This window comes from Arachis ipaensis, chromosome B1 (assembly GCF_059453495.1).
Source record: "Arachis ipaensis isolate K30076 ecotype BB chromosome B1, ASM5945349v1, whole genome shotgun sequence".
In the NCBI taxonomy this organism is placed as follows: Eukaryota; Viridiplantae; Streptophyta; class Magnoliopsida; order Fabales; family Fabaceae; genus Arachis; species Arachis ipaensis.
The window spans coordinates 147,041,120-147,064,367 of NC_142436.1; the positions used below are offsets into that span (position 1 = coordinate 147,041,120).

A 23,248-nucleotide genomic window follows, 5' to 3' on the forward strand; every position below is an offset into this window, starting at 1 on the left:
TAATTTTCAACAATTAATTTTACGTAAAAACATATTTACATGCAAATCTCTACCTATTTGATGAGGTATTGAATAACTCCGTATAATTTACAAGTGGATAGAAATTTTCAAAAGAATTTAAATTGAAATATAGGCTAACAGGAAAAGAAGTACATAGCTACATGGAGTTCAAGTCTCAATAGTGCTACATGGAGTTAGTCAGTTTAACCCTAATGATACAACATAATTAGGTAATACAGTTAGCCGTTATTACAGAAGAACATAGAAATTAAACAAGGAGTTTATTTTCCTAAACAAGAATCTGAGATCTTGAGGCAAAGCGGGAACACTTCCTTCTACCAGATTTGTCCAGCATACAGACACAGTTCTGAAGGAGTTCAAAATCCTCCTCCCAGAACAAGAAGGATGCCTTCTCTGGATTCTCTAGGAGCATCTTTGAGGTCAGGAAACCGGCGATGGTCCACGTTTGCATCAGCCGAGATTGTTTGCCAATGAACTTTCCATTTCGAGTATCATAATACTCCGGCCATCTGTCCGCAGAAATCCTCTTCTCGGCTAAATCAACAGCCTTCTGGGCCAAATCAGGCCTTCCCATCTTGATACATGCCAATGTGAACTGAATTTTAAAGAAACAAATTAGCTCAATAAAACAAACAAGCACAGAAATTCAATTTGTTTCTAAGATTTCAAGAAGGCATCAATGTAAATAGAGCGTGCATCAAACACACCTGCCAGAGAAGTGTTGGCCAAGATCCACCATTGTGATACGACCACGGGCTGCAAGAATTTTAACAGAAACTGTTAGTCTATGCTTCAAACAGGAGCAAGGGGTTCATGCAGTGAACAGATACTATTAGAAAATTTAAGAAACAAGAACCTGGTTGAAAAAAGAAAAATAGGAAATTCAAGAGGCTTACGTGTTCTTGGGGTCACTACCGGTGATGATGCGCCATTCCTCGCCTTCCAGTGCTGGATAACATATCTTAAGAGGCATCTGGCCAACAAGATCATCCCATTTAGCCTCTATTAAATTCAGAATGCCTTGGTTCTGTTTCGATGTTCCTAGAGAAGAAACAATAGTCCACAGGTTTCCGAGAGTGAAAAACCTAAAGTCCATATGAGCAGGCTGCAAGTTGCCAATGAAGTATCCTCCTTCGTCGGATATCCAGTCAACTAACCATGCAGGAATTTGCTCTGGATAGATGTTAAACTTGTTGACAGCATCGGTAGAATACTCCTCTGTCTTGTAGCGATAAATTTCGTTAATCTTCTTCATATCTACCCAGTAATATTCTCGCATGTGGAAGGAGAGTGCACTCAGGCGACTATTAACGGCCGCCACTAGATTCTTGGTAGAATCATTGACTATCAATATCTCACGAGCGCAGCGCAAAGCTGAATAAAATAATGCCTGCAAATTTGTAATGCAAAATCAGACAATGAAAAATACATAAGCCAAGGGGTTTATATTCAGATAGATAAGACCCGCTATTGGTTAACTTTCTAAGTTTCTTACAGACAGCAGCATTCAATGTCATTATCAATGGTCCATGTTAATGCAGTTAGAAAACTACTAAAATTCAATTTTGAATATATGATATAAATATTAGGCTGTGTTGTTGTTGTTGATCCAAAAGTTAAGGATAATCAACAATTCCTAAATGAGCTTATGGTTTATAGAACAATCCAACAGAAGACAAAGTGATTGCAAATGAATAGACAAAACGTTAAAGATAGAGGCAAACCATGCCAGAATCAACCACAACCAATTCAAAACTAAATAAAACCAATTATAATAACTCTTTGGTGATGCATAACTAAGCTTCAAAATAATAAATTGTTTAATCTTTTACAATAGAAAGTGATGTCAGTCATTTTTCCAAAAACATGTTAACAAAAATATTACACATTGGAATTCCCAATCAGATTTTATTCTATGTCAAAGAATGGAGTTCCGTGAGTGACAGTGGCATTACTTGCTCAAGGAATCTAAGTATCTAACTGAAAGAATAAATGCGGTTCTAAATACTGAGCAGAAATGTAAAATGACCACTATGATAGAATTCCCTTTAGAAAGAGGACATTAAAGAGCATAATGATTGATAATCCCTCCATCCTTAATATATTTTGTTCAATGAGTTATCAGCTTACCTGGATCTCTAGAGGGTGACCATGAATTCCCATTCTTCTATCAATCATGCAGGAACCATCAGTAACTAACAGCGAAGGAAACATGTCAAATCCATCAGTTAGACATAACTTAAGGATCAGTCTTATCCCTGTCTGTACATCCACTCTTTCTTGCAATGCATAATCACCCGTTAGCTTCCCATAAGCTCTCAACAATATAATCCACCATAATCCTGTTAACAAAGTATTCAATCTAATGGATTGACATACCGAAAAGTGAGGTAAAGAAAAACTATGACAAGTAAAAATGAAGAAATTACCTGAATCAACAGGTGCAACACGGCCAATAGCTGATTCGCCAAAATCAGGATCCAGAATTTCCTCAAATGCTTCATTGCTTCCATCAAGAGGCACAGTTCTAACTTTGAAGCTTGCAGGCATCAACCCTTGCCCTGGGCTGTAGCAGTCGACAGTCTTCTCCCAACTCTGAAAAATGCAAAAATGATTTGAATTTAACATACCAAACGAACAATACCAGCTTCATCAACTTAAGGTTACACACCTTGCTCCCATTTATCTATTAGCTGTATAGTTTGGCATGATATAAGCAAAAGTTTCTAGAGATGCCTTAACAGCCCATTAGACATATCTTATCTAGAGAGGCCTTATAATGAAATAATGGTATTTGTTCATTGATTGAAAGAAATTTAGAAATTTCAACAACGAATTCCATAGTAGGATATGGTATAATCCACACAAAATGCATAATTAATTTCCTCCATATTCCACGCACAAGACATAATCTATCCCTAAATCTCCATTGATTTGTCCAAATATTATATAAACTCATATTCAAACATCTGCTGGTTATTGCGTGCCAAAAAGGCTAAGCTGCATCAACCCAAGAGACAATACACTATGCAAACGCTGATAGAAGCAAATCTCTCTAACAGTTCTAACTTTGAAATAGGAGTTAAATCCAGAATCTTGGTCAAAATTGTACACATTCTACAGGAGAATTGGCCTGCAGAAAAGCAGGAAAAAAGAAAAAGGATGCAACGGCAAACTAAATAAGCTTTTAACATACCTGCAATTGCAATGTGTGAAGTAGAAAATTCTTGACAATTTCTCCTTCGCCATTGAGCAGAAAGGCAAGTGCCGATGGAACGAAATCACGGAGAAAGACTTGATCATAATTCAGTGGTTGTTTTTCAGCAGGATCATTAGCTGCAACAGTCCCAACCGGATTCCCACAGTAAGTGACAACAGCACCATGAAGCAACTTCCAAGCTTCCTTTTCAATCTCAGACAACTCCTTCTTAACCTTATTGTCACTCAAATCCTTGAAACTATGTATATTTATATTTGATCCATCACTTGTTTCTTCAGTGACTTCTTCCAATTTACTCTGATCAGTCCCAATTTTTTGTATCACCAAGGGCTTCGCATTCAAGCCACTTTGAATGTAAATCTTCTCAAAGCTTGTGTCATTAGAATGAGAATCAACCGAAGTAGACTGGTTTCTAAAATCCGAAGCTACATTCGGTATCATTGAAACAACCCTAGGCCTAATACTACCAATATTGACACAGAATCTAGTGCTAAAACTCCTAGAAAGACCCCAATTCGGACCGGAGACGCTAAAATCTCTCCGATTCGGATTGATCACACTTATGTACCCTACAATCTGAGTATCACTATTACAGGTATGGTATCTATGACGATGACATGATTTGGGATGACATGATTTAGTCATGATTCCCATGATTGATGATGAATCCTTGAACTTGGTTGGAGAAAACCCGAAAAGCGATGAGCTTTTGTAGCTACCTAGGATTCTACGACAAGGTCTCATGGTAGAGATTCCAATACAGCTACCAGTAGTCATTGGTGTATGATCAAATAGCCACACCCCAGAAATTGAAACAATATAGGACAACTAGAAATTAAGACTTTATATATATTTACGACTATAAGCTATATCTAAAGTATGGTATGAATTTATATAGATAAATAGAGAAAAAGTAATAATAAATCTATAAATGGGAGATTCTAATTCTGATCTAAGTTGATGAGAAAGAAGCTAAGAATGGAAAAATATACAAGAATTGATGTTTACTTACAGTTCGAGGAGGAGAATGATGATAAGATCTATTGATTTGAATTTGAATGGAATGATTAATAGAGCGGAATGGTTAATGAGATTCAGAGAAAAGAGAAATGAAGCTCAAGATTCCATTTTATAAGCTCTGTGATGAGAAGGGAAAGTTCAAAGAAGAGAGAGACGAGGGCAGCAGCCGGAAAACTCTTGGAAAATTGTGTAATTACGTGATCGTCCCGCCACGTGCAAATTGTTTCTTATTTGGGGTGTTAACCTGATTTTACGCTTATACCCTCTAGTGCCTAAATAAGTAAATATAATAAAATACCAAAATTCAGACATTAAATATATAAATATATAATGATTGATATTTTATATATATTTTTTATTATGATACTTTTATTTTCAATCTTAATTATATTTTAGATAAAAATTTTAAATGTATGTTAAAAATAATTATTAAAATTAATTATTATATATTTATGTTAAATATATATTTTAATTTATTTTTTAATATATTTTTTATATTTAATATATATTTTATATTTAATACGATCTTATAAATATGTTAAATGATGTTTTCTAAACTTAAGTATAAAAATAAAATAATAAAAAGAAATTGTCTTTTAAGTTTTAAGTAAAAATTTATATTTGTGAATTTATATTCGTAAGTAAATTAAAAAATTTGTGTACAACTTTATATGAACGTTAGCAACCTAGTATCGCTAAAATCTAAAAATGATTTTTGTTGAGGCATCCTTTCCTTGTGGGGAATTCATTATGAGCTAGTGAACCTTGCAATGAACTTAGACAAGTTGATCCTAATAAAGTTGTACGTATCTTACTCTGCAATGGAACACGTTGTGCTGTGCCTTGTGCAGTGTGTGTTGGGGCACCTATACTACACGAAATATGCTTTTCGTGACTCTTTTGATCTAGTTAAATCTCGACGGTACACGTATGCTTTCTAATATCTTTGGTCTCTGGCATATATTTTTTTTAAAGATAATTTGAAATATAAACAAAATCCAGATTTTGTATTTTTATTATAACAGTTTAATTAACCACAACCATAGCAACCCAATTAAGTTACGTTATCTTTGACCGACTCTTGATTCCTTCTTTTTTTTATTTGACTAAGGAAACAACTCAAAGAAGGTAAACATATTGGTGGGTGACTGAGGGTAAAACCGTCTAATACAGATATTTGAATGGATCAGACACTCGGTTGTGGACCCCACCCTTGAAGCCATTACATTTTTTTTCTATTTATTTAACCAAAAAAGCTAAAAAGTGCACACAAGTGCCACAAAAACACACAGAATATCACGAAACAAAACAACCATTTTCTACGGTGTACGCCGCGTAAAGTATATACGTGGTCTCTTCTTATTGGACCTATGTTCCCTTCGGTTCCTAAGGTGAAAATTGTCTTATCACTGCGTCAAATATCGTGATATTTCAAGTTTCAACTCCGTTTCTCACGTGCAAAACCTGCTTTTATTTATTTAGCTTTTATTTTTGTTGGTCAGAATTTATTTCAATCTTTAGAAAAAGAAAATTCTATTGATTGGAATTTCATTTAAGAATTTATTATCGACTAATAGATGGCTGTATAAAACGAAATTTAAATTTTTTACACTTATTTAGATAGACTAATGAATTAATCATTAGACAAACTAATTTGGTTTCAATCTTTAAAATTTAGATTTAGATATTTTGCGACAGGTGTGCAAGGCCGTGTTTGTCGCAGTCAGAAATGGGTTCGCGTGTTTTTGTTTCTCTTCTCAGCTACGAAACGATGACATTTATTAACGAGAAGGACTCACGTAACCTCGAGTATATTGGCCGTTTTGGGCTTCTTGTTAAGCATTTTTAGTCCGAGCTGATCACTGTTAGGTGTCCAATGAGGCTCAAAACAAATACTTAATAACAAAATCAAAGGGGCTGAGGCCCAATAGAGTAAGAAAGAAAGGAGACCACAGATCCACAGTGATAGCTTAATAATATTTGCCTAAAATATACTTTTTTGTAATTAATGTTTGCGATTTTTTTTTAAATTATTTCTAACATTTTATTTTATTCAATTTTGTCTCTAATATTTTTTATTTATTTAATTTTTTAAATATTTTTAATTTGTATCAAAATTATTCTAAATATTTTTAATTTTATCCCTAACATTTTAGATGGAGTTCACGTCTAAAGATAATTTTCACACAAATAAAAAAGGTTAAAATAATTTATAGTGATCTAATATATTGCTACGGAATAAGTTATTAAAATACAAACTTAGCTAATAATATCATGTTTGATGTTTATATGTCATTTTGTTCATCTCCTTACCTTAAACTTTAAGGATTCTTTTCTTCAAGTAAGTTTTAGGAGTTCGAATTTCGCCTTCTGCAAGCAGCAACCTATTGGCCAGTAACAAACCCTTTAATGGAGCTCAAATTCATGACGGATTGGTTTTTGACCTGTTGGTCTGGCGGATACCATGAGGAACCAAAGAATTCTTTTCTGTCAGCCAAAGTATAACTACTTATGACACTTGTATTAGTAGGGCCATTAAAATGGGCCAAGCCCATCGAGCTGGCTCGTTTACCCGTTTAAATGGACGGACTTTTGCCTCTTATCCAAGCCTATTTAAATTTCGGGCTGAACCCGATTAACCCGAAAAAAATTACGGGTTAAACGGGCTAGCCCGCGGGCTAAACGGAGCCCACATAAAATTTGGCTTTTTAAAAAAAAAAAAAAACAAAATTTCAGATTTTGGCCAAACATCACCAGAAAAAACCCGACCCGACCCGTACAAAAAATAAGATTTAAAAAATAAAAAAATTATTAAGCCAATAAATCATGGATTATAAGTCCATTAACCAAATAACAATAGTTCAATACTATGCAAAATAAAAAAATCCAGCCCAAAAGATAACCCAACTCATGTACAATATAAGAGTACAAAAATAAAAAAAACTCTCTCTAACACTCATTAAAAATTCAAACATACAAACTACAAAGGAAAAAGAAATAGCCATAATCCATATGCCCATCAGCCCATTACCCATATGGCCTAAATCTTAAATCCCCAATTCTTCATTTCTTCTACACAGCACAGCAAACGTTCAAAGGAAAAAGGGAAAGCACTCTGAAGTAGCATGAATCCCTAATTTTTTGTCGGTGTTATTGATGAGCATCCCCACCATTAGAGCCTTGCGAGGCTCTCATCACCGTTAGTCCTTTAGTTTTCGTTACTTCATCCATTCTTCAGTCTTCACTCAGATTCTACTCTTCTTCAGTTTTCGTAGCCTTCGCTCATCACACTCATCAATTTTCATCCAACTATTGTAAGATTAAATTCTTGTCTTAATAATAAAATATGCATGTTATTTCTTTTCTCATAAATCTTAGGTTCTCAATATTTAGATGAATAGTATGATACTAACATCAATTGTTTATCTATTCTGTTTTGTTCTGGGTTACTTTGGGTTATAGTTAAGATTAATCTGATTTTGTGTTTTTATTTTTTGTTAGTGATTTAATTTGGAGTTATGAATGACTATGCAAGAGATATTGTTGATCCAAATACTGAGGTAAAACAAATTTTCTTGGACTCAGACTCTGATGATGACTTTAATGATCTTGTTGACGACAAAGTCTCGCCGGAAGTAACTCAAGCGACACCTCTTGTAAGTATTCCACCTACTGCTATTGATGGGTCAAATTCTAAAAAGAAAAAACAGTTAACTACACTCTGGAATAGCTTTATAAAAATAGTTGGGGAAGATGAAAAAACAAGATGCAAATGTAAAGGGTGTGAAAAAGAATACAAAGGTGGGGATAGTACTCATGGTACCTCTACATTGAGACGACATATCCCTGTGTGTCGTGAACTCCCCAAGTTTCATGATTTGGAAAAAATGATGTTGTGTCGTCTCAATGTAGAGGTACCATGAGTACTATTCCCACCTTTGTATTATTTTTCACACCTTTTACATTTGCACCTTGTTTTTCCATCTTTTCCAACTATTTTTATAAAGCTATCCCAGACATTAGATGTAGTTAATCGTTTTCTCTTTTTAGAATTTGACCCATCAATAGCAGTAGGTGGAATACTTACAAGAGGTGTCGCTTGAGTTACTTCCGGCGAGACTTTGTCATCAACAAGATCATCAAAGTCATCATTAGAGGCTGAGTCCAAGAAAATTTGTTCTACCTCAACATTTGGATCAACAATATCTCTTGCATAGTCATCCATATCTCAAAATTAAATCACTAACAAAAAATAAAAACACAGAATCAGATTAATCCTTACTATAACCCAAAGTAACCCAGAACAAAACAGAATAGATAAATAATTGATGTTAGTATCATACTATTCATCTAAATATTGAGAACCTAAGATTTATGAGAAAAGAAATAACATTCATATTTTATTATTAAGACAAGAAATTAATCTTACAATAGTTGGCTGAAAATTGATGAGTGTGATGAGCGAAGGCTATGAAAACTGAAGAAGAGTAGAATCTGAGTGAAGACTGAAGAATGGATGAAGTAACGAAAACTAAAGGGCTAACGGTGATGAGAGCCTCGCAAGGCTCTAATGGTGGGGATGCTCATCAATAACACCGACAAAGAATTAGGGATTCATGCTACTTCAGAGTGTTTTTCCTTTTTCCTTTGAACGTTTACTGTGCTGTGTTGAAGAAATGAAGAATTAGGAATTTAGCATTTAGGGCATATGGGTTATGGCTATTTCTTTTTCCTTTGTAGTTTGTACGTTTGAATTTTTAATGAATGTTAGAGAGAATTTTTTTAATTTTTGTACTCTTATATTGTACATGAGTTGGGTATTATCTTTTGGGCTGAATTTTTTTTATCTTGCATATTATTTTTGTAGTTTAGGGTTATCTTTTGGGCTGAATTTTTTTATCTTGCATAGTATTAGACTATTGGTATTTGATTAATGAGCTTATAATCCATGATTATTGGCTTAATAATTTTTTTTTTAAATCTTTTTTTTTACAGGTCGGATCGGTTTTTTCTAATTATGTTTGGCCAAAATCTGAATTTTTTTAAAAAAAAAAATCAAATTTTATGCGGGTCCCGTTTAGTCCGTGGGCTAGCCTGTTTAACCCGCAATTTTTTTCGAGTTAATCGGGTTCAGTCCAAAATTTAAATGGGCCTGGATTAGAGACAAAAGTCACCCATTTAAACGGGTAAATGGGCCAGCCTAATAAACTTGACCCATTTTTACGGCCCTACTTGTGTGTCCACTGCTGGTATATTTTTCAATAATAGATTTTATTTTGGCATGAAATTAAATTAAAAAAAAAGGATAGAGACAACTTGAGCATCTGTTGGATTTCTTGACCACAAGGTTGTTTTTAAATAAAAGCATCCCTAAACAGTTTCTGGTTACAAAATATTGGCAGAAACAAAGAGGCCTAAACAATTCTACAAGAAAGCCAATAGCCCATTCCTTCCAATGAATATCTCCGGAACTTCCCAAAACAGTGAGACCAGGTAGGGCCATTCTAGTTATTTTGTACAATAACAAAAAAAAATCACATTGTTTTCGAAAAATCGTTTTCATTGGGAAAAAAAAAATCAACTATGGTAACTTGTATATTTAGCTATTATGAAATATTTAGAAATTAAAACTAGTATAAAAAAAATAAAAGAAATGTTCTAGTTTAAAAGCAGAAAAGGAGAATCTTGCTATTAAGTTTTGGCTTCTAAAATCTTTGCCATCGCAGTCAGTGAGACAGTGAATAATAACCATTAGATTTTAGACCACATCCTCGTGATTGGATTTGGATCCTCTAAAGTTTGAATTTTACTTTAGAGAGTAAAGTGTGATCTCTCACCATTAATTTTATAGGTGGGACCAATAATAAATATGAAAGAGAAACTATTCAAGGTAGAAGATCATAATTTATTCTCTAAAGTGAAATTCAAACTTTAGAGGATCCAAATCCCTCGTGATTGAATCTTGCTATTAATAAATTGTTAAATATCCAATGATGTACAAACACATAATATTAAACTTAAAAAAAATACAGGATAACATGTAGACCAAGGTATACCGCAGCAAGCAAGCTGATTTAATAAATCATTTATGCTCTCTGAACTGCATTCTAGTTTCTATGGCGTAAGCAGTGATATAATTTCACAACAAAAAAATCGTTCTTAAAAACAATACTTGTCTAAATAAATTATTTTTATAATAAATATAAAAAAATAAAAGAAATAAATATTATGTTATATATATTATTATTAGCTTTTTGACCCGTGTTTTCTTTTGTTCAAAGTTCTAACAATATGTGTGATCTACGTCAAAGCACCCCAGCCATTTAATCTCATCCGTAATGATTAGCTTAATAAATAACTAGTCTTTAATCGCTGGGAATTAATTATTAAAACTGAAAAACGTTGACACTATGACCTTGCTTGACCGATTGTCTCAATTTCTCAACATATAGAACATTTTTAGACCGAGTAGATTGAACTTTGAAGTAAGGAATTGGTTTATCCCAATATTATTATTATTATTATTATTATTATTATTATTATTAATAAATATTTTTAGTTTTTATCAGCTATATATAGTTGGACACTTAATCAGTTTACTTTTTATTTTTCGTCATCAATATCTTTTAACCTTCAAATATATGGACGAAAGCAAAAATAATATAAATTTTTGTATTAATATTTTAAAAATAAAAACTAAAAATAAAATTAGAGGCAAAAATCAAATAGGTCTGATACTTTCATGGCATTTTTTCTGCTCGTGATATTCATATGAGATTAGTGTACACTAAAATCAACCACCATTATAAAATATATATTAAAAATAAATAAAAATAATATTTGTATACTAAAATCAGTCACTAAAATCAGTTACTAATATATTTGTATATAAATACACGTGTGATTTAATTTATTTTTAACATATAGTTATATTCTAACATGTATTTTATACTGGTGGCTTATTTTAGTGTACACGTAGCATAATCTGAAAATAAATTAAATCACACATGTATTTATATACAAATATATTAATAGTTAATTTTAGTAGCTGATTTTAATATATAAATAGTATTTTTAAATTAATTAATATTTGAAAAACTCAACTTATATTCACACCATAAGGGAGACCAAGTAATTGGAGAAGGGAAAGTTTAGGGCCAGCAACTTTTTTAAAAGTTGGCCAGCATTTAACCATCAAAAGAAAATTGAATGATTCTACACTATTGGATTTAATCTCACACCATTAAAAATATTATTGATAGTCAATTGATGGTTAAAAAATAAAAAAATTGCTGGCCCTAGCACTCCTCATCGGAGAAATCAATGATCGGGAAAAATATAATGTTGAAGTGTTTACCAAATAATTAATGTCCACACATTCAAGAATCAAGGGTCTAATTCAGCTAAAAGTCATGCACAAACACAATCAAACAAAAAACGTTATGATGTGTGTGTATACATAGCAATTAGCTTTCGAATCAAAAGATCATTTAAGCCAAAATTTATACATATTAGGTAATAAATTAAAGCAACGTCAAACAATCAATCCATAACCAAGCAAAAATTAGTTATAATTAAATAATAATGACCCTGTGGTTGTCGTATAATCACGTAATCACAGCATTAACGCAATCGAATAATGAGGATTACGAAATGATTCAAATCACGTAATGGTAGTTAATAATCTTTGGTCTTATCCTAAGCTTATGGGGTTAAACAACGTGTCCCATGCCAATCTTAGCTAACACCCATATGTAACCCTAAAATATTATTTATATATTAAAATTAGTTATTAAAATTTTTTATTATATATATATATATATATATATATATATATATATATATATATATATAATTTAATTTATTTTTAATACATATTTTATATTTAAATATATATTTTATACTAATAATTAATTTTGATATTATACCTAATATGATTTTCTTGCCATTATTATTTGCTTGTCTGAACTTTTTATATTTTACAGTTATAACAATTACATTGGATTATAGTCTCTTTTGTGATTGATTCCTAAAGTAAGCACCAATTCTGACTAAGATAGACATAGACCAACCCAACGAGGTGCGTTGACCAAGTCTAAACTCTGGCGTAGAAGGAAATAAACCTCTTAAAGTAGTCCACTATAAACATTATGCCTTGAAAATTAATTGGAAAAAAGAGGTCTTGAAAAGTAAGTTTGATAGCGTTATAAGATTGCAAATTAAGTAACAACTTCGGTTGATCTAGATTAGATCAATAGTATGTTTAAGTATTAAGGACATGATAATACTGCTTTAAATATTTGTGATAGGAAGGGATCAAATATTATTTAAAAATTATTAATTTATATTTTTAAAATATTTAATTTATTTTGATGTATTTTAATTTTGTTTATTTAGTTATTAAATTAGATTTTATGTTATAAATTTATAATTTTTTTATTTTAATCTAATAACATGTTATAATAAATACCTCATAAATTAGTGTATAGTTTGTCATTTTAAGTCATTAGAGGTATGAAACCTCTTTTAGTTTCGTGATGAAACCATTATATAAACAAGGGAGGTTGAGTGAGTCTCTCTTATTGCATCGTAGAATTTGATAGAAATTTGAGGAGTTCTTTCAATTCAATTCCCAAACTATGACGTAGACAAGTTAGGTTGAGGAGTCACTTTCTTGTTGCGTCAAGAAATAGGGTAAAAAGTAGAGTGATTGTAACATCCTACTACACAGAGCTTTACGCTTAAGTCGTAGAACAGAGGTAGTGTGGTGTTACAGACCTCTAATCAGTAAATACATACGTATATTAGTGAACAAATGTAATATGCTAGGAGCCTTGAAAAACAGGTAAAGCAAAATCGCAAAATAAAAAGCGCAACACTCGGAGACTTAGGTAGGAGAAGGGGTAGGAGACTTAGGTACCCTAAACTTACTTACTTTAATCCTGTCATTAACACCTAACCAATCCGTCCTTCCTCCGCTCCTCCATCATCCATGATTCAGCAGAGACAAGCAACCAAACAAATTCACACACAAGTAGGAAACAGATAGTGCAAGTAGCAAATATAACAGGAAGCATGATATATATTCAGTTAGGCAATCCCAGGTAATGCATAGTAGACAAAACAAACAAATGCACATGATGTATGCCTGTCCTATGGCTGATGAGGCTCATCTGTCAGTTATCCAGCCAACCCGACAAGTCCGAAAACCTTAGATGGTCCCTCGTCGCGCATCCCCATGAGTCTATGCATAGATTTCTCATTCATTCATCATTTAATCATTCATTCATATATTGCTCAATGGGGGATATCCATTCCCGGGAATTTATACATGCCTGGTCACCCTTACGACGTAGGATCAACAGAGTATTGAGTTTCAACCTGGAATACGTGGTGGTAAGCCACGGTTCTGTTATCCAGGGAAACTCGTGTCTCAGATATCATCATTTCATAAGCCGTTTAGTATTCATAATCATTGTATAATCATTCATCAAAGCCATGGCATCATAACTTCATTTAACATCCACATCTCTTTCTTATACTTCATCAGGTTTACCTCTTTCTTCTTCCCCAAGCTACCTCAAATTCCTAACTTCCGCTAATTACTAAGCTTACTAGTAAAATCTAAGGTTAACAGGGCAAAAATAGAGGTTTAGGGGTTTGAAACCATGTTTAGATCATAAAAACACAGGTGCTGGAAAACAGGGTGTGTGCGTACGCACACATGTGTGCGCATGTGTGCGTGCACACGGCTTAACAAGAAAACAGGACATGTGCGTGCACACAAATACGTGCATGCGCACACCAACTAGGAATTACTTGGTGTGTGTGCGCCTCACCCCCTGCGAGCGCCACCAACAGAAAGCATATTATGGTGTGTGCGTGCACACAAGTGCGTGTGTACGAACACTTTCTAAAAACACCAGGTGTACGTGTGCACAAAGGCGTGCGTACGCACAGGTAAAATTTTTGCTTCTGTTGGGTGCGTGCGCACAACAGTGTGCATGCGCACACACCAGAAAACCTAATTCTGCTGCAACTTTCAGTTTTTTGCACCGGATTTCCGGCGTCCATAACTTTCTCTACAAAATTCAGTTTTTTGCAAACCTTATTTCATTCTCAAGCTTATAAAACATTCTTTAATTTAAAACAAACCTCATTTTCATCCAAAATTTGACGAGCAAGTTATGGACTACCAAAATTCATCAAAAATCAAGTTTTACCAAATTATACCAAACCCCATTTTTACCAAAATCACATTTTTCTTTCAAAACTCATCTCCACTCAACTCAACATACCATAACCATCAATATAACTTGCCCTTAACCATAGCACAACGATTCTTGCAACCTTAGCTCAATAACATCACATTTCACCTAACTTTACAAGCTCTAGTCACAAACTAACATATTACTCTATATACACATATTGTCATTAGCATGAAATTCTTCAACCATCATGACAACGTTATTCATTATGTCAATACTAACAAATCCAAATAAACACCACTCAATCTCAACCATACCATTACATTTCTATAACCATAAATCCTTCATCCATCATCATTATACTTATATATATATATTCAACCCACATTGTCAATTGCTCAACACAAACCCAACATCAATTTATCCATCAACATCACAAAACTAATCATTTAACACATTTAACCATTTCAACTTATCCTATAGTTTTCTAGCGTAAGTTTTCACAGAGCCTTACATATTAAATGCGCGAAACCTAAATCATACATTGGCCGATCACCACGTTTGGTCCAAGGCAGCCACTCAACCTATACATACAGCCCCCACAACTCAAAGAAAACACCAATACCTTAGCACCAATCCTCTACCAAACCTCCAAATGTCTACAATGCCAAGTTCCAATTACAACACACTACCTAATACAAATATACAACACATACATATACCCAATTCAATATCTAATGCACCAATTCAGATTTTTAGATAGGGTTTCGGTCTCCTTACCTTACCCACGCACAGAGTAATTCAAACCCAATAAGCTCCGCAAGCTAAATCGAACCTAGAACACCAAATTGACAAAATCTCACTACAAGGGCTCAATTTCAATAATCAAAAGGGGCAGAGAATCTGAGATGGAATTGTAGCTTACCCATAAAATTGATCCGACAGAAACGTAGAGCTCGACGCGCTAGACGCGTGGCCGCGAACGATGCGGCGAATGGAGCTCGAACGGAGAAGTTACGGTGGATTGAAGTGATGATGAGGGTTTGAGAGCTCTCCTCTCCCCCAAGGTTGTTCAGTGTTTTTGTTGCTGAATGGGGAAGGAGAAGCTTCTGCCCATTTTAAGTTATGGGTCCGGTTGGACCCACAGGCTCAGTTTGGGTTCGGTTCAACCGGTTCGGCCCATCCAATCCAATTTTGGGACAAAATTTTTGAAATTGGTGTCAAAATTCTCGTTTTGAAGTGCTCTATCCTATTTTATTATTGGATTTAAATTTTTAATTTTTCTAATTAAAATTTAATTTATTGACTAATTATTTACTGATTTTAGCGGGGTTTACAGTGATTCTCTTTGTATTCAATTTCAATCTATCTTTTTTATTTTTTATTTCAATTTCAATGTATTTTTGTATTCCATTTGAATTCTTGTCTTTTGTTTATCCTCTTTTTTTTATCAGAATGCCTTATGTATGTAGTAACTCATTGGCCAACGACAAACTCTTGATTAGATCTGCAGCAAATTAATTCTTGTTCTGTTGAGTTGAAAAATACCATAGAAAATTAAAAAAGTTTTCAAATTAAATTAGCTTTAAATTACAAGATATATTATGAGAAATTATAATTATTGTACAATTACCTATGATCATTTGATTTACATGTAAAAATTTTAGGTTAATAGTCAAATTGGTTTTCAAAAGATTGATCGATCATTATTTTTGTTTCTCGTTATTTTTGTTTCTGAATATTTTTTTAATCAGAATTAACTTTTTTCATCAAGTTTGTAAAATACATAAGAAAGTAAGAGCAAGACCTCCAAAACTTCAGATTGTTAAAGGAAAAACAAAAATTTTAGACTCACTACAACTGACTACAGTTAGAACAATTCTATTTTTAGCTGAAACAATCAAGAGAATCAGCTCTGCAATAGCAAAAAAATTAGCTAGTTTTATGATTTTTGTGCCAATTTTAAGATTTAAACGTTTAAAAAAATAGACAAAAATATTTAAGATATATTATTTAGGAGTTAAATTCTGTTTTTTGTATATGGCTAAAAATTAAGACCATTTGATATTATAGACAAATTGCCAAGTTATGTTTTCTACAACTTCGTTTATCTTTTGTTATAGTCTATTATTAGGTATTTTATCCTTGGTGGTTAATGATACTATGTTAGCATGCTTATATAGTCATGCAAATGCTTCAGTTTCAATATATATGATGAGACTTCATTTATATGAGTAATTAGGTCACTTTTTTATTTTCTATATTGGGAACCGTTGGTGTATAACCACGTTATGGTCGTCCATGGTGCTTCACGCAGATGTGACGGCTACGATGAAGAAATCGGACGGATCGATTTACACAAGAAAATCGGATGGACCGGATTCTGGGCTGGGAGGGTACACAAATCGGACGGTCCGATTTGTGCCCCCAGCCAGGTGTCACGCATGCAAGTATCCCCCAAGGTGAAACTAGCAACACTTTGGTGATATCGGTGCGCCCCCTCCCCATTCTCTTTCACTTTCAGCAACCAAACTCTCCCCTTGTAACCCCACAAGCTTCTTCCATGGCTTTTCATACATAAAACGTGAAGGAAAAAAAAATTGGACTACTTGCTAACAATGCCGAGGAGAAGAAGAAAAGTAAAAGATGTTAATCGTCCGGACCTCCACATTGCTAATTATCTTGATCATCCTAACTATGTAAGTTTTTATTTTATTTTAAGAAATTTTATTTTAATTAAAATAATAGTTATTATTATGTTAGAGATTAGTAATTTTTTATGAAGATGATGTTAGAAATTAGTGTAATAATAATGTTTAAATATTTGAATCTGATTAAAATAATTTTAGAAATTAATAGTATACAGAAATTAGAAAATTATTGTAATAATATTATTTAAAAGGAAGCATTATAAATTATAATAGTATAATAAAGTGATTATTGTTATTAGTAAGATAATTAAAATAATGATAATAATAATAATAATACTGTTATTAAAAATATGGAGGTATGTACATATGATAAATAAATTAAAGAGTTAATATTAGTTATTATGACCGAATTTATAGGAATAATAATAATAATTAAAAATAATAACCGATACTGATGGTTTAACTATTTTTATTATAATATACACTAATAGATAGATAGATATCAACTTCTGATAATGAAAATCATTTAAGTAGTAATATTGTTAGTAATAAGTAATTTTTTTGTAGTAATAATATTTATTTATGATAATTAAGCATTCGTAGGAAAATAGTAAAATAAATAAATATTATGATTTAAAAATTATTAAGTTAACTATTTTTTGTTATAAGTATGACATAAATATTATGATCGTCATGTTCCGATGAATCTCATTCTAGAGAGCTACCAGCCAGCTGATGAGGATAATGATGACTTTCTGGTTGAACATCCAGATGGGGATGAGGTTGCAGACGAGGATGATGATGAGGATGACGATGAGGACGACGACGAGGATGAGGCGGATGGTGAGGATGATGATGATGGGGGTGATGGTCCGGATCATGGTTCAACGCCTACTAAAGGTAAAACAAGTTGTAGTAAATTGATTATTTGACTTGATTGTTGATTATTGAATTAGTTGTTTGATGAAGTAGTTGGTTGTTGATTATTCGGTTTGATTAGTTGATATGATTAGTTGGTCATCGATTATTTGACTTGATTATTGATTATTCGAGTTAGTTTTTGAGTTAGTTGTTTGTTGAGTTAGTTGGTTATTGAGTATTTGAGTTGATTAGTTGATTTGATTATTTGGTTATCAAATATTTTCATAGGTACAACTACTGGTGAACAGCGAAAAGGATACAACCTTAGAGCTGACCCCCCTCGGCGGAGCGCTAGTCGGTATACCCCATCCGCTTTTAAGAAGGTTGCAAAGAAATGCAAGAAATTAGTCAAAGATGTAAAATGGGCGATGAGAAAATGATGTTGGACTTACTTATGTATCTTGTCGTGGACTTATTTATATAGCATGTGTTAGACTTATTTATGTATCATGTCTTGAACTTATTTATGTAGCAAATCGGACTTAATTATGTACAATGTGTTGGACTTGTTCATAGAACTGGTTCAATTTTGTTGAATGTTTGAGATTTGGAAATAGTTGAGGACAGGTTTGAGAAATATTCGGATGGGACCCGAATAGGGTGGCAAAGTCCGAGTTTTAGAGGAGATGCTGCCGAAATTTTATAAAATTGAAAGTTTCTATAGAAGTAAATATCTAAAAAGTTTTGGTTTTAACCACGTCATACAATAACGTCACATACGAAAGTCATACAATATATAAAATACTCAAAGTCATACACTAAATCGAGTTACCGATATGGCCGGAGCTCTATTGCGTGGTCCCACCCGGATTACTTGGCCCACCACGTTGACGACATCTACTACGGCTGTGGCCCTCGGCCCCGCATTGCTTACATCGCTTAGGACCACGCAACATCCAAGTGTCCATCTCATTCAAGAACCGGGTCATCCTTGGCCGACCTTTGGATACCCGTCTTAGGAATGGATTACCTACGAATCGAGGTCCATGGTAAACAGGCCATGTTGTCGGATTCCCGAGTGGCCTAAACCTAGCCCTATACACTCGTCGAATCTGGTCCATCTTGTAGACATCATGTACATACAGTTGCCAATCAAGACGTTGGTTTGCACAACAAGCAAACACATGTCGACACGGAAGCCGGTCCACTTGGAACTCACCACAGTCACACCGTTGTTGACGGAGGTCCACTGTATACTCCACACCACTAGGACACTCACGCACTTCGAATACCTCATTCTGTCAGTCAAAGCAACTAACTTGGATGTTACCTGCTGCCCGCTGATTTGCATGTAGTTTGGAGGTTACAAGTTCGGAGAACACATGTTCTGCATTAATTCGAGCCTCAGCCTCGGCTCTTTTTCGGGTGAACAATTCATTAAGCCTGTAAAATGTTGCCTTAACAAGTGCAGTGACTGGAAGATTGCGAGCCCCTTTCAATACCGAGTTGATGCATTCCACTAGATTGGTTGTCATATGACCCCATCGGTATCCCCCATCAAATGCCAAAGCATACTGCTCACGCGGAATTCGATCCAACCAGTTGGTATAAGCCTCACCCCGCTCACGTAAACGCTGATAACGCGTCTCGTATTCGCGAACTGTTCGCGAGTAACCTGTCACATAAAAAAGGGACCACCATAAGAAACATTCAACATAATAACTGAGTCCAGGAGTAAATGTAATCGTAAATATCATACCGATGTTGACGATAAGCTTCTGCAGATACGGAGCCGTGAATTTCCTCAAAAAGTTGGACTCTATGTGTCTGATGCAAAACATGTGGAATGCTCTGGGAGGAGACCAAGCTCCGTGACTACGAGCAATAGCAGACCTAATGGAGTCGTGTCGATCGGAGATAAGGCCCACACCGTCACGTGTCACAACATGCTGTCGCAAGTTACTGAGAAAAAAGTGCCAAGCCTCAAATGTCTCTCCCTCAACTATGGCAAATGCAATCGGCACGATGTTATTGTTGCCATCCTGTGAGACTGCAACCAACAAACAACCCTTGTACTTTCCATACAAATGAGTTCCGTCTACCTGCACTATTGGCTTGCAATGTCTGAAGGCTCTAATACAAGGGTAATAACTCCAGAAGACTCGGTTTAGCACACGAATATTAGGAACCAAGTCATCTCCCTGGTACGCAGGCATTGTTTCAAAATGAACAACTGCGGATGGCTCCTTGTGAATCATGACCTCAAACCATATCGGCAAGGCTTCGTACGAAGTTTCCCACCCTCCGAAAATTGACTCCACTGCCTTCTGTTTAGCCAACCATGCTTTGCGATAACAGATGGTGTAGTTAAAATTTGACTGTACTTCCGCAATCACTAATTTCACCCTAATAGATGGGTCAACTTCTACCAACGGTTTTATTGCTTCTGCAACTGTGTTGGAATCCAGCTTCGAATGATCTTGAGAAACGGTGGCCCTAGTACAGGTGTGACTACCGTTGTACCTCCTTATCTCCCAACAGAACTTTCTGTACATTTTGCTCACCCTGATCAGCCAATCACATCCTGCACCATACTGGGTGCATTTAGCATAGAATGTCGTCGATTCTGACTCATGCACCCGATAATCTACACCTCTGTGGATTGTATAATCTTTCATCGCCTTAATTACTGCCTCCCTAGAACTGAATTCCATCCCCACAGTAAATTCACCATCCGGCATAAGGGGAAGCTCTGCTGCAATAACATCACAAATTTTAGAGTTGTAAGAACTAATAATGTAATAAACTAATAAGCACAGAACAATGGAAAACGTACTTCTCAAAATCGAACCGGTTATCGAACCGGTCATTTTGGTCGACCAAGCTGGTCCGGTTGAATCGGCCAGTCCGATCCAACCGGCCGGTCCGGTCGAACCGTCAACACCCGTGCTAATGCCCTGCTAAGGAGGACCGGCCGATCCGGTCTAGATGGCCAGTCCAGTCAAATCGGTCATTTTGGTCGACCAAGCTGGTCCGGTCTAACCGACCAACCCTGTCCAAGTGTCTGCCCCGGTCGAACCGGCCGAGCCAGTTTGATTCAATCACCAATTTGACCATATTAAACGTTAAACAATTACTAATTACATGCTATATTTTGCCTATTTGCCCTTGTCTTAATTATTTGTCCTAAACACAAAACTCATGCACAAGTCATACTATCACAGATCTTAATTTAAATTAATGGCGCACCTGCATTTACATATTGAGGATACTCCGGTGCATGCATGGCATCCAAATCCAACGACCGCATGAAACTCGGCTCCACAAACGGCTGCTGATTTGCTAGTGCATTTGCCACATCCACTACATCTGCCACCGTAGTCTCGTCAGCTTGATCTTCGTTTCCACCCGGATCAACGACCTCGTAGTTACTTTCGAACTCTTCTTCACTATCACTGTTGTAATCTTCCAATTCAATATCTCGGTCCGCTGCAGATTGCTCGAACTCGATGTACAATTCGATAAACGTCATTCGCGACCGACTTTCAAGATACACTGAAAACATTTCTTGCATGCTCGTTTCGTCGGTCACGTATTTCGTTTGAAATTGCACGAACCCACCAAAGACAGATATAGGATATCTGTACAGAATACACGACACTCTCCTAGATATTTCAAAATCCATCTTCTCACATATGACCCCTTTTAATTCTTCAAATGACAGTGTGAATGGAATAATAATATCTAACGGATTATCACACACAAATTTCACTCCTTCTGATGTTTGTAATAAAATATGGCCATCATAATACACTTTTAATCTTACTCTATCATCCATGATAATAGAGAAGAAGAGATCTACAAATAAAGAAGAAAAGATCGGCAAAGAAGAGATTTAGAGAGTTGTAGCAACGAAGAAGAAGAATGAAATGAGCTGCTCATTTTCGGTGGGTGCATCAATATATATATATACCACACTCAAATCGGACCATCCGACCGGATGTATGGGCATTCGAAATTTTAAGAACAAAAAAATCGGACGGTCCGATTACGAGAAAGCCCGCCCAAAAAATTTCCTTTACCCAAAATCGCTGGGTCCGATTTTGGTGAGCAACATTTTTTGAAATAGACCCTCAAATCGGTTGGTCCGATTTCCTTGGGCAAAAAAAACCAACACTCTTCCGCATGCTACAAATCGTACGGTCCGACTTCAAAGCAAGCACCATCACTGCGCACAAATCGGACGGTCCGATTTGTGACCCTCACCCCCTGCATGAAATCGGACCGTCCGATTTCCCTCCTTCAGATAACCGCCGTCACACACTTGTTAAACACCACTAACCTCCATAAACGGGCGTTACACCAAACCGTGCATCATATCCGAAAAAATTAGCCTAATTAGGTGTCAGCTTTCATTTACTTATTTGTAGGTATTTACCATTTCAATATCTACATGTTGTGCAAAAATTGGTTATAGGAATGTCAAAATGCAGGTTGCCATGATTGATAATAGACAATAGAAAATTTTCAAACACATTTACTAAATTTCAACCATACTTTAAATAGGATCCAACAAAATAACAACCTCACAACTCTTAAACCATACAAGCCACCTCTATCAACACATTATAAATTATAAATTTTCTATTTTTTCATAAATGATATACAAAGTACCTTATCACTAACATTAGCACTATTATTCTAGCAAAAATGAAAATAATTTCAATTTAAACTCACTCGATATTTTGTATAAATATAAAACAATTTACTTAATTTTTCTGGTGTCCCAAATTTTTTAATTATAGTTTTCAACCCACAAAAATAAGTTCTGCACATATTCATCTTTTTTTTTCGTATGAAAAAGCTAGAACCGAAACTATCTAGTAATTACAGTGACAACCCACCACTTCGACCTCTACTAGTGCTCACATTATGGCTACTAAATCTCGGTAATGTCATTACATCACTATAATAACACTCAACAAGATGAATAAATGTTTCTGTGGATTTTGGATATTAGAGTTTATACAAATGGAGTTAGAGACTAGTTTAATTTTAGATAATTAACACATATGTAACTTAATGTTTCACGTGGACAATCATTAACAGAATTTTTTAGCCTAAAAATGAAAGAATAAACGAGATCAATATTAAATCTTTAAAAAATTAATTTAATTAAAAAAATTATTCAAAAACAAAAATGATTATCAACTAATCTTTTGAAGTTCAACTCGACCATTATCCCAAAAACTTGCTAGTTTAGGTTT

At 34.5% G+C, this 23,248-nt stretch overlaps 2 protein-coding genes across 2 annotated transcripts; both read right to left on the reverse strand.

Moving 5' to 3' along the window:
- Positions 1–104: 104 nt before the first annotated feature.
- Positions 105–4,460, reverse strand: LOC107639435 (alkaline/neutral invertase A, mitochondrial). The gene is made up of 6 exons (XM_016342934.3): positions 3,218–4,460; positions 2,451–2,616; positions 2,152–2,363; positions 918–1,411; positions 729–777; positions 105–616 (listed from the first exon to the last, which is right to left on the reverse strand). Exons 1-6 carry the CDS (start codon positions 4,016–4,018, stop codon positions 290–292), a joined length of 2,049 nt encoding a protein of 682 aa, XP_016198420.1. The 5' UTR covers positions 4,019–4,460; the 3' UTR covers positions 105–289.
- Positions 4,461–18,829: 14,369 nt separating this feature from the next.
- LOC107615014 (uncharacterized) lies at positions 18,830–21,513 on the reverse strand. The gene is made up of 4 exons (XM_016317139.2): positions 21,231–21,513; positions 19,741–20,736; positions 19,312–19,656; positions 18,830–19,230 (listed from the first exon to the last, which is right to left on the reverse strand). Exons 1-4 carry the CDS (start codon positions 21,511–21,513, stop codon positions 18,830–18,832), a joined length of 2,025 nt encoding a protein of 674 aa, XP_016172625.2.
- Positions 21,514–23,248: the final 1,735 nt, after the last annotated feature.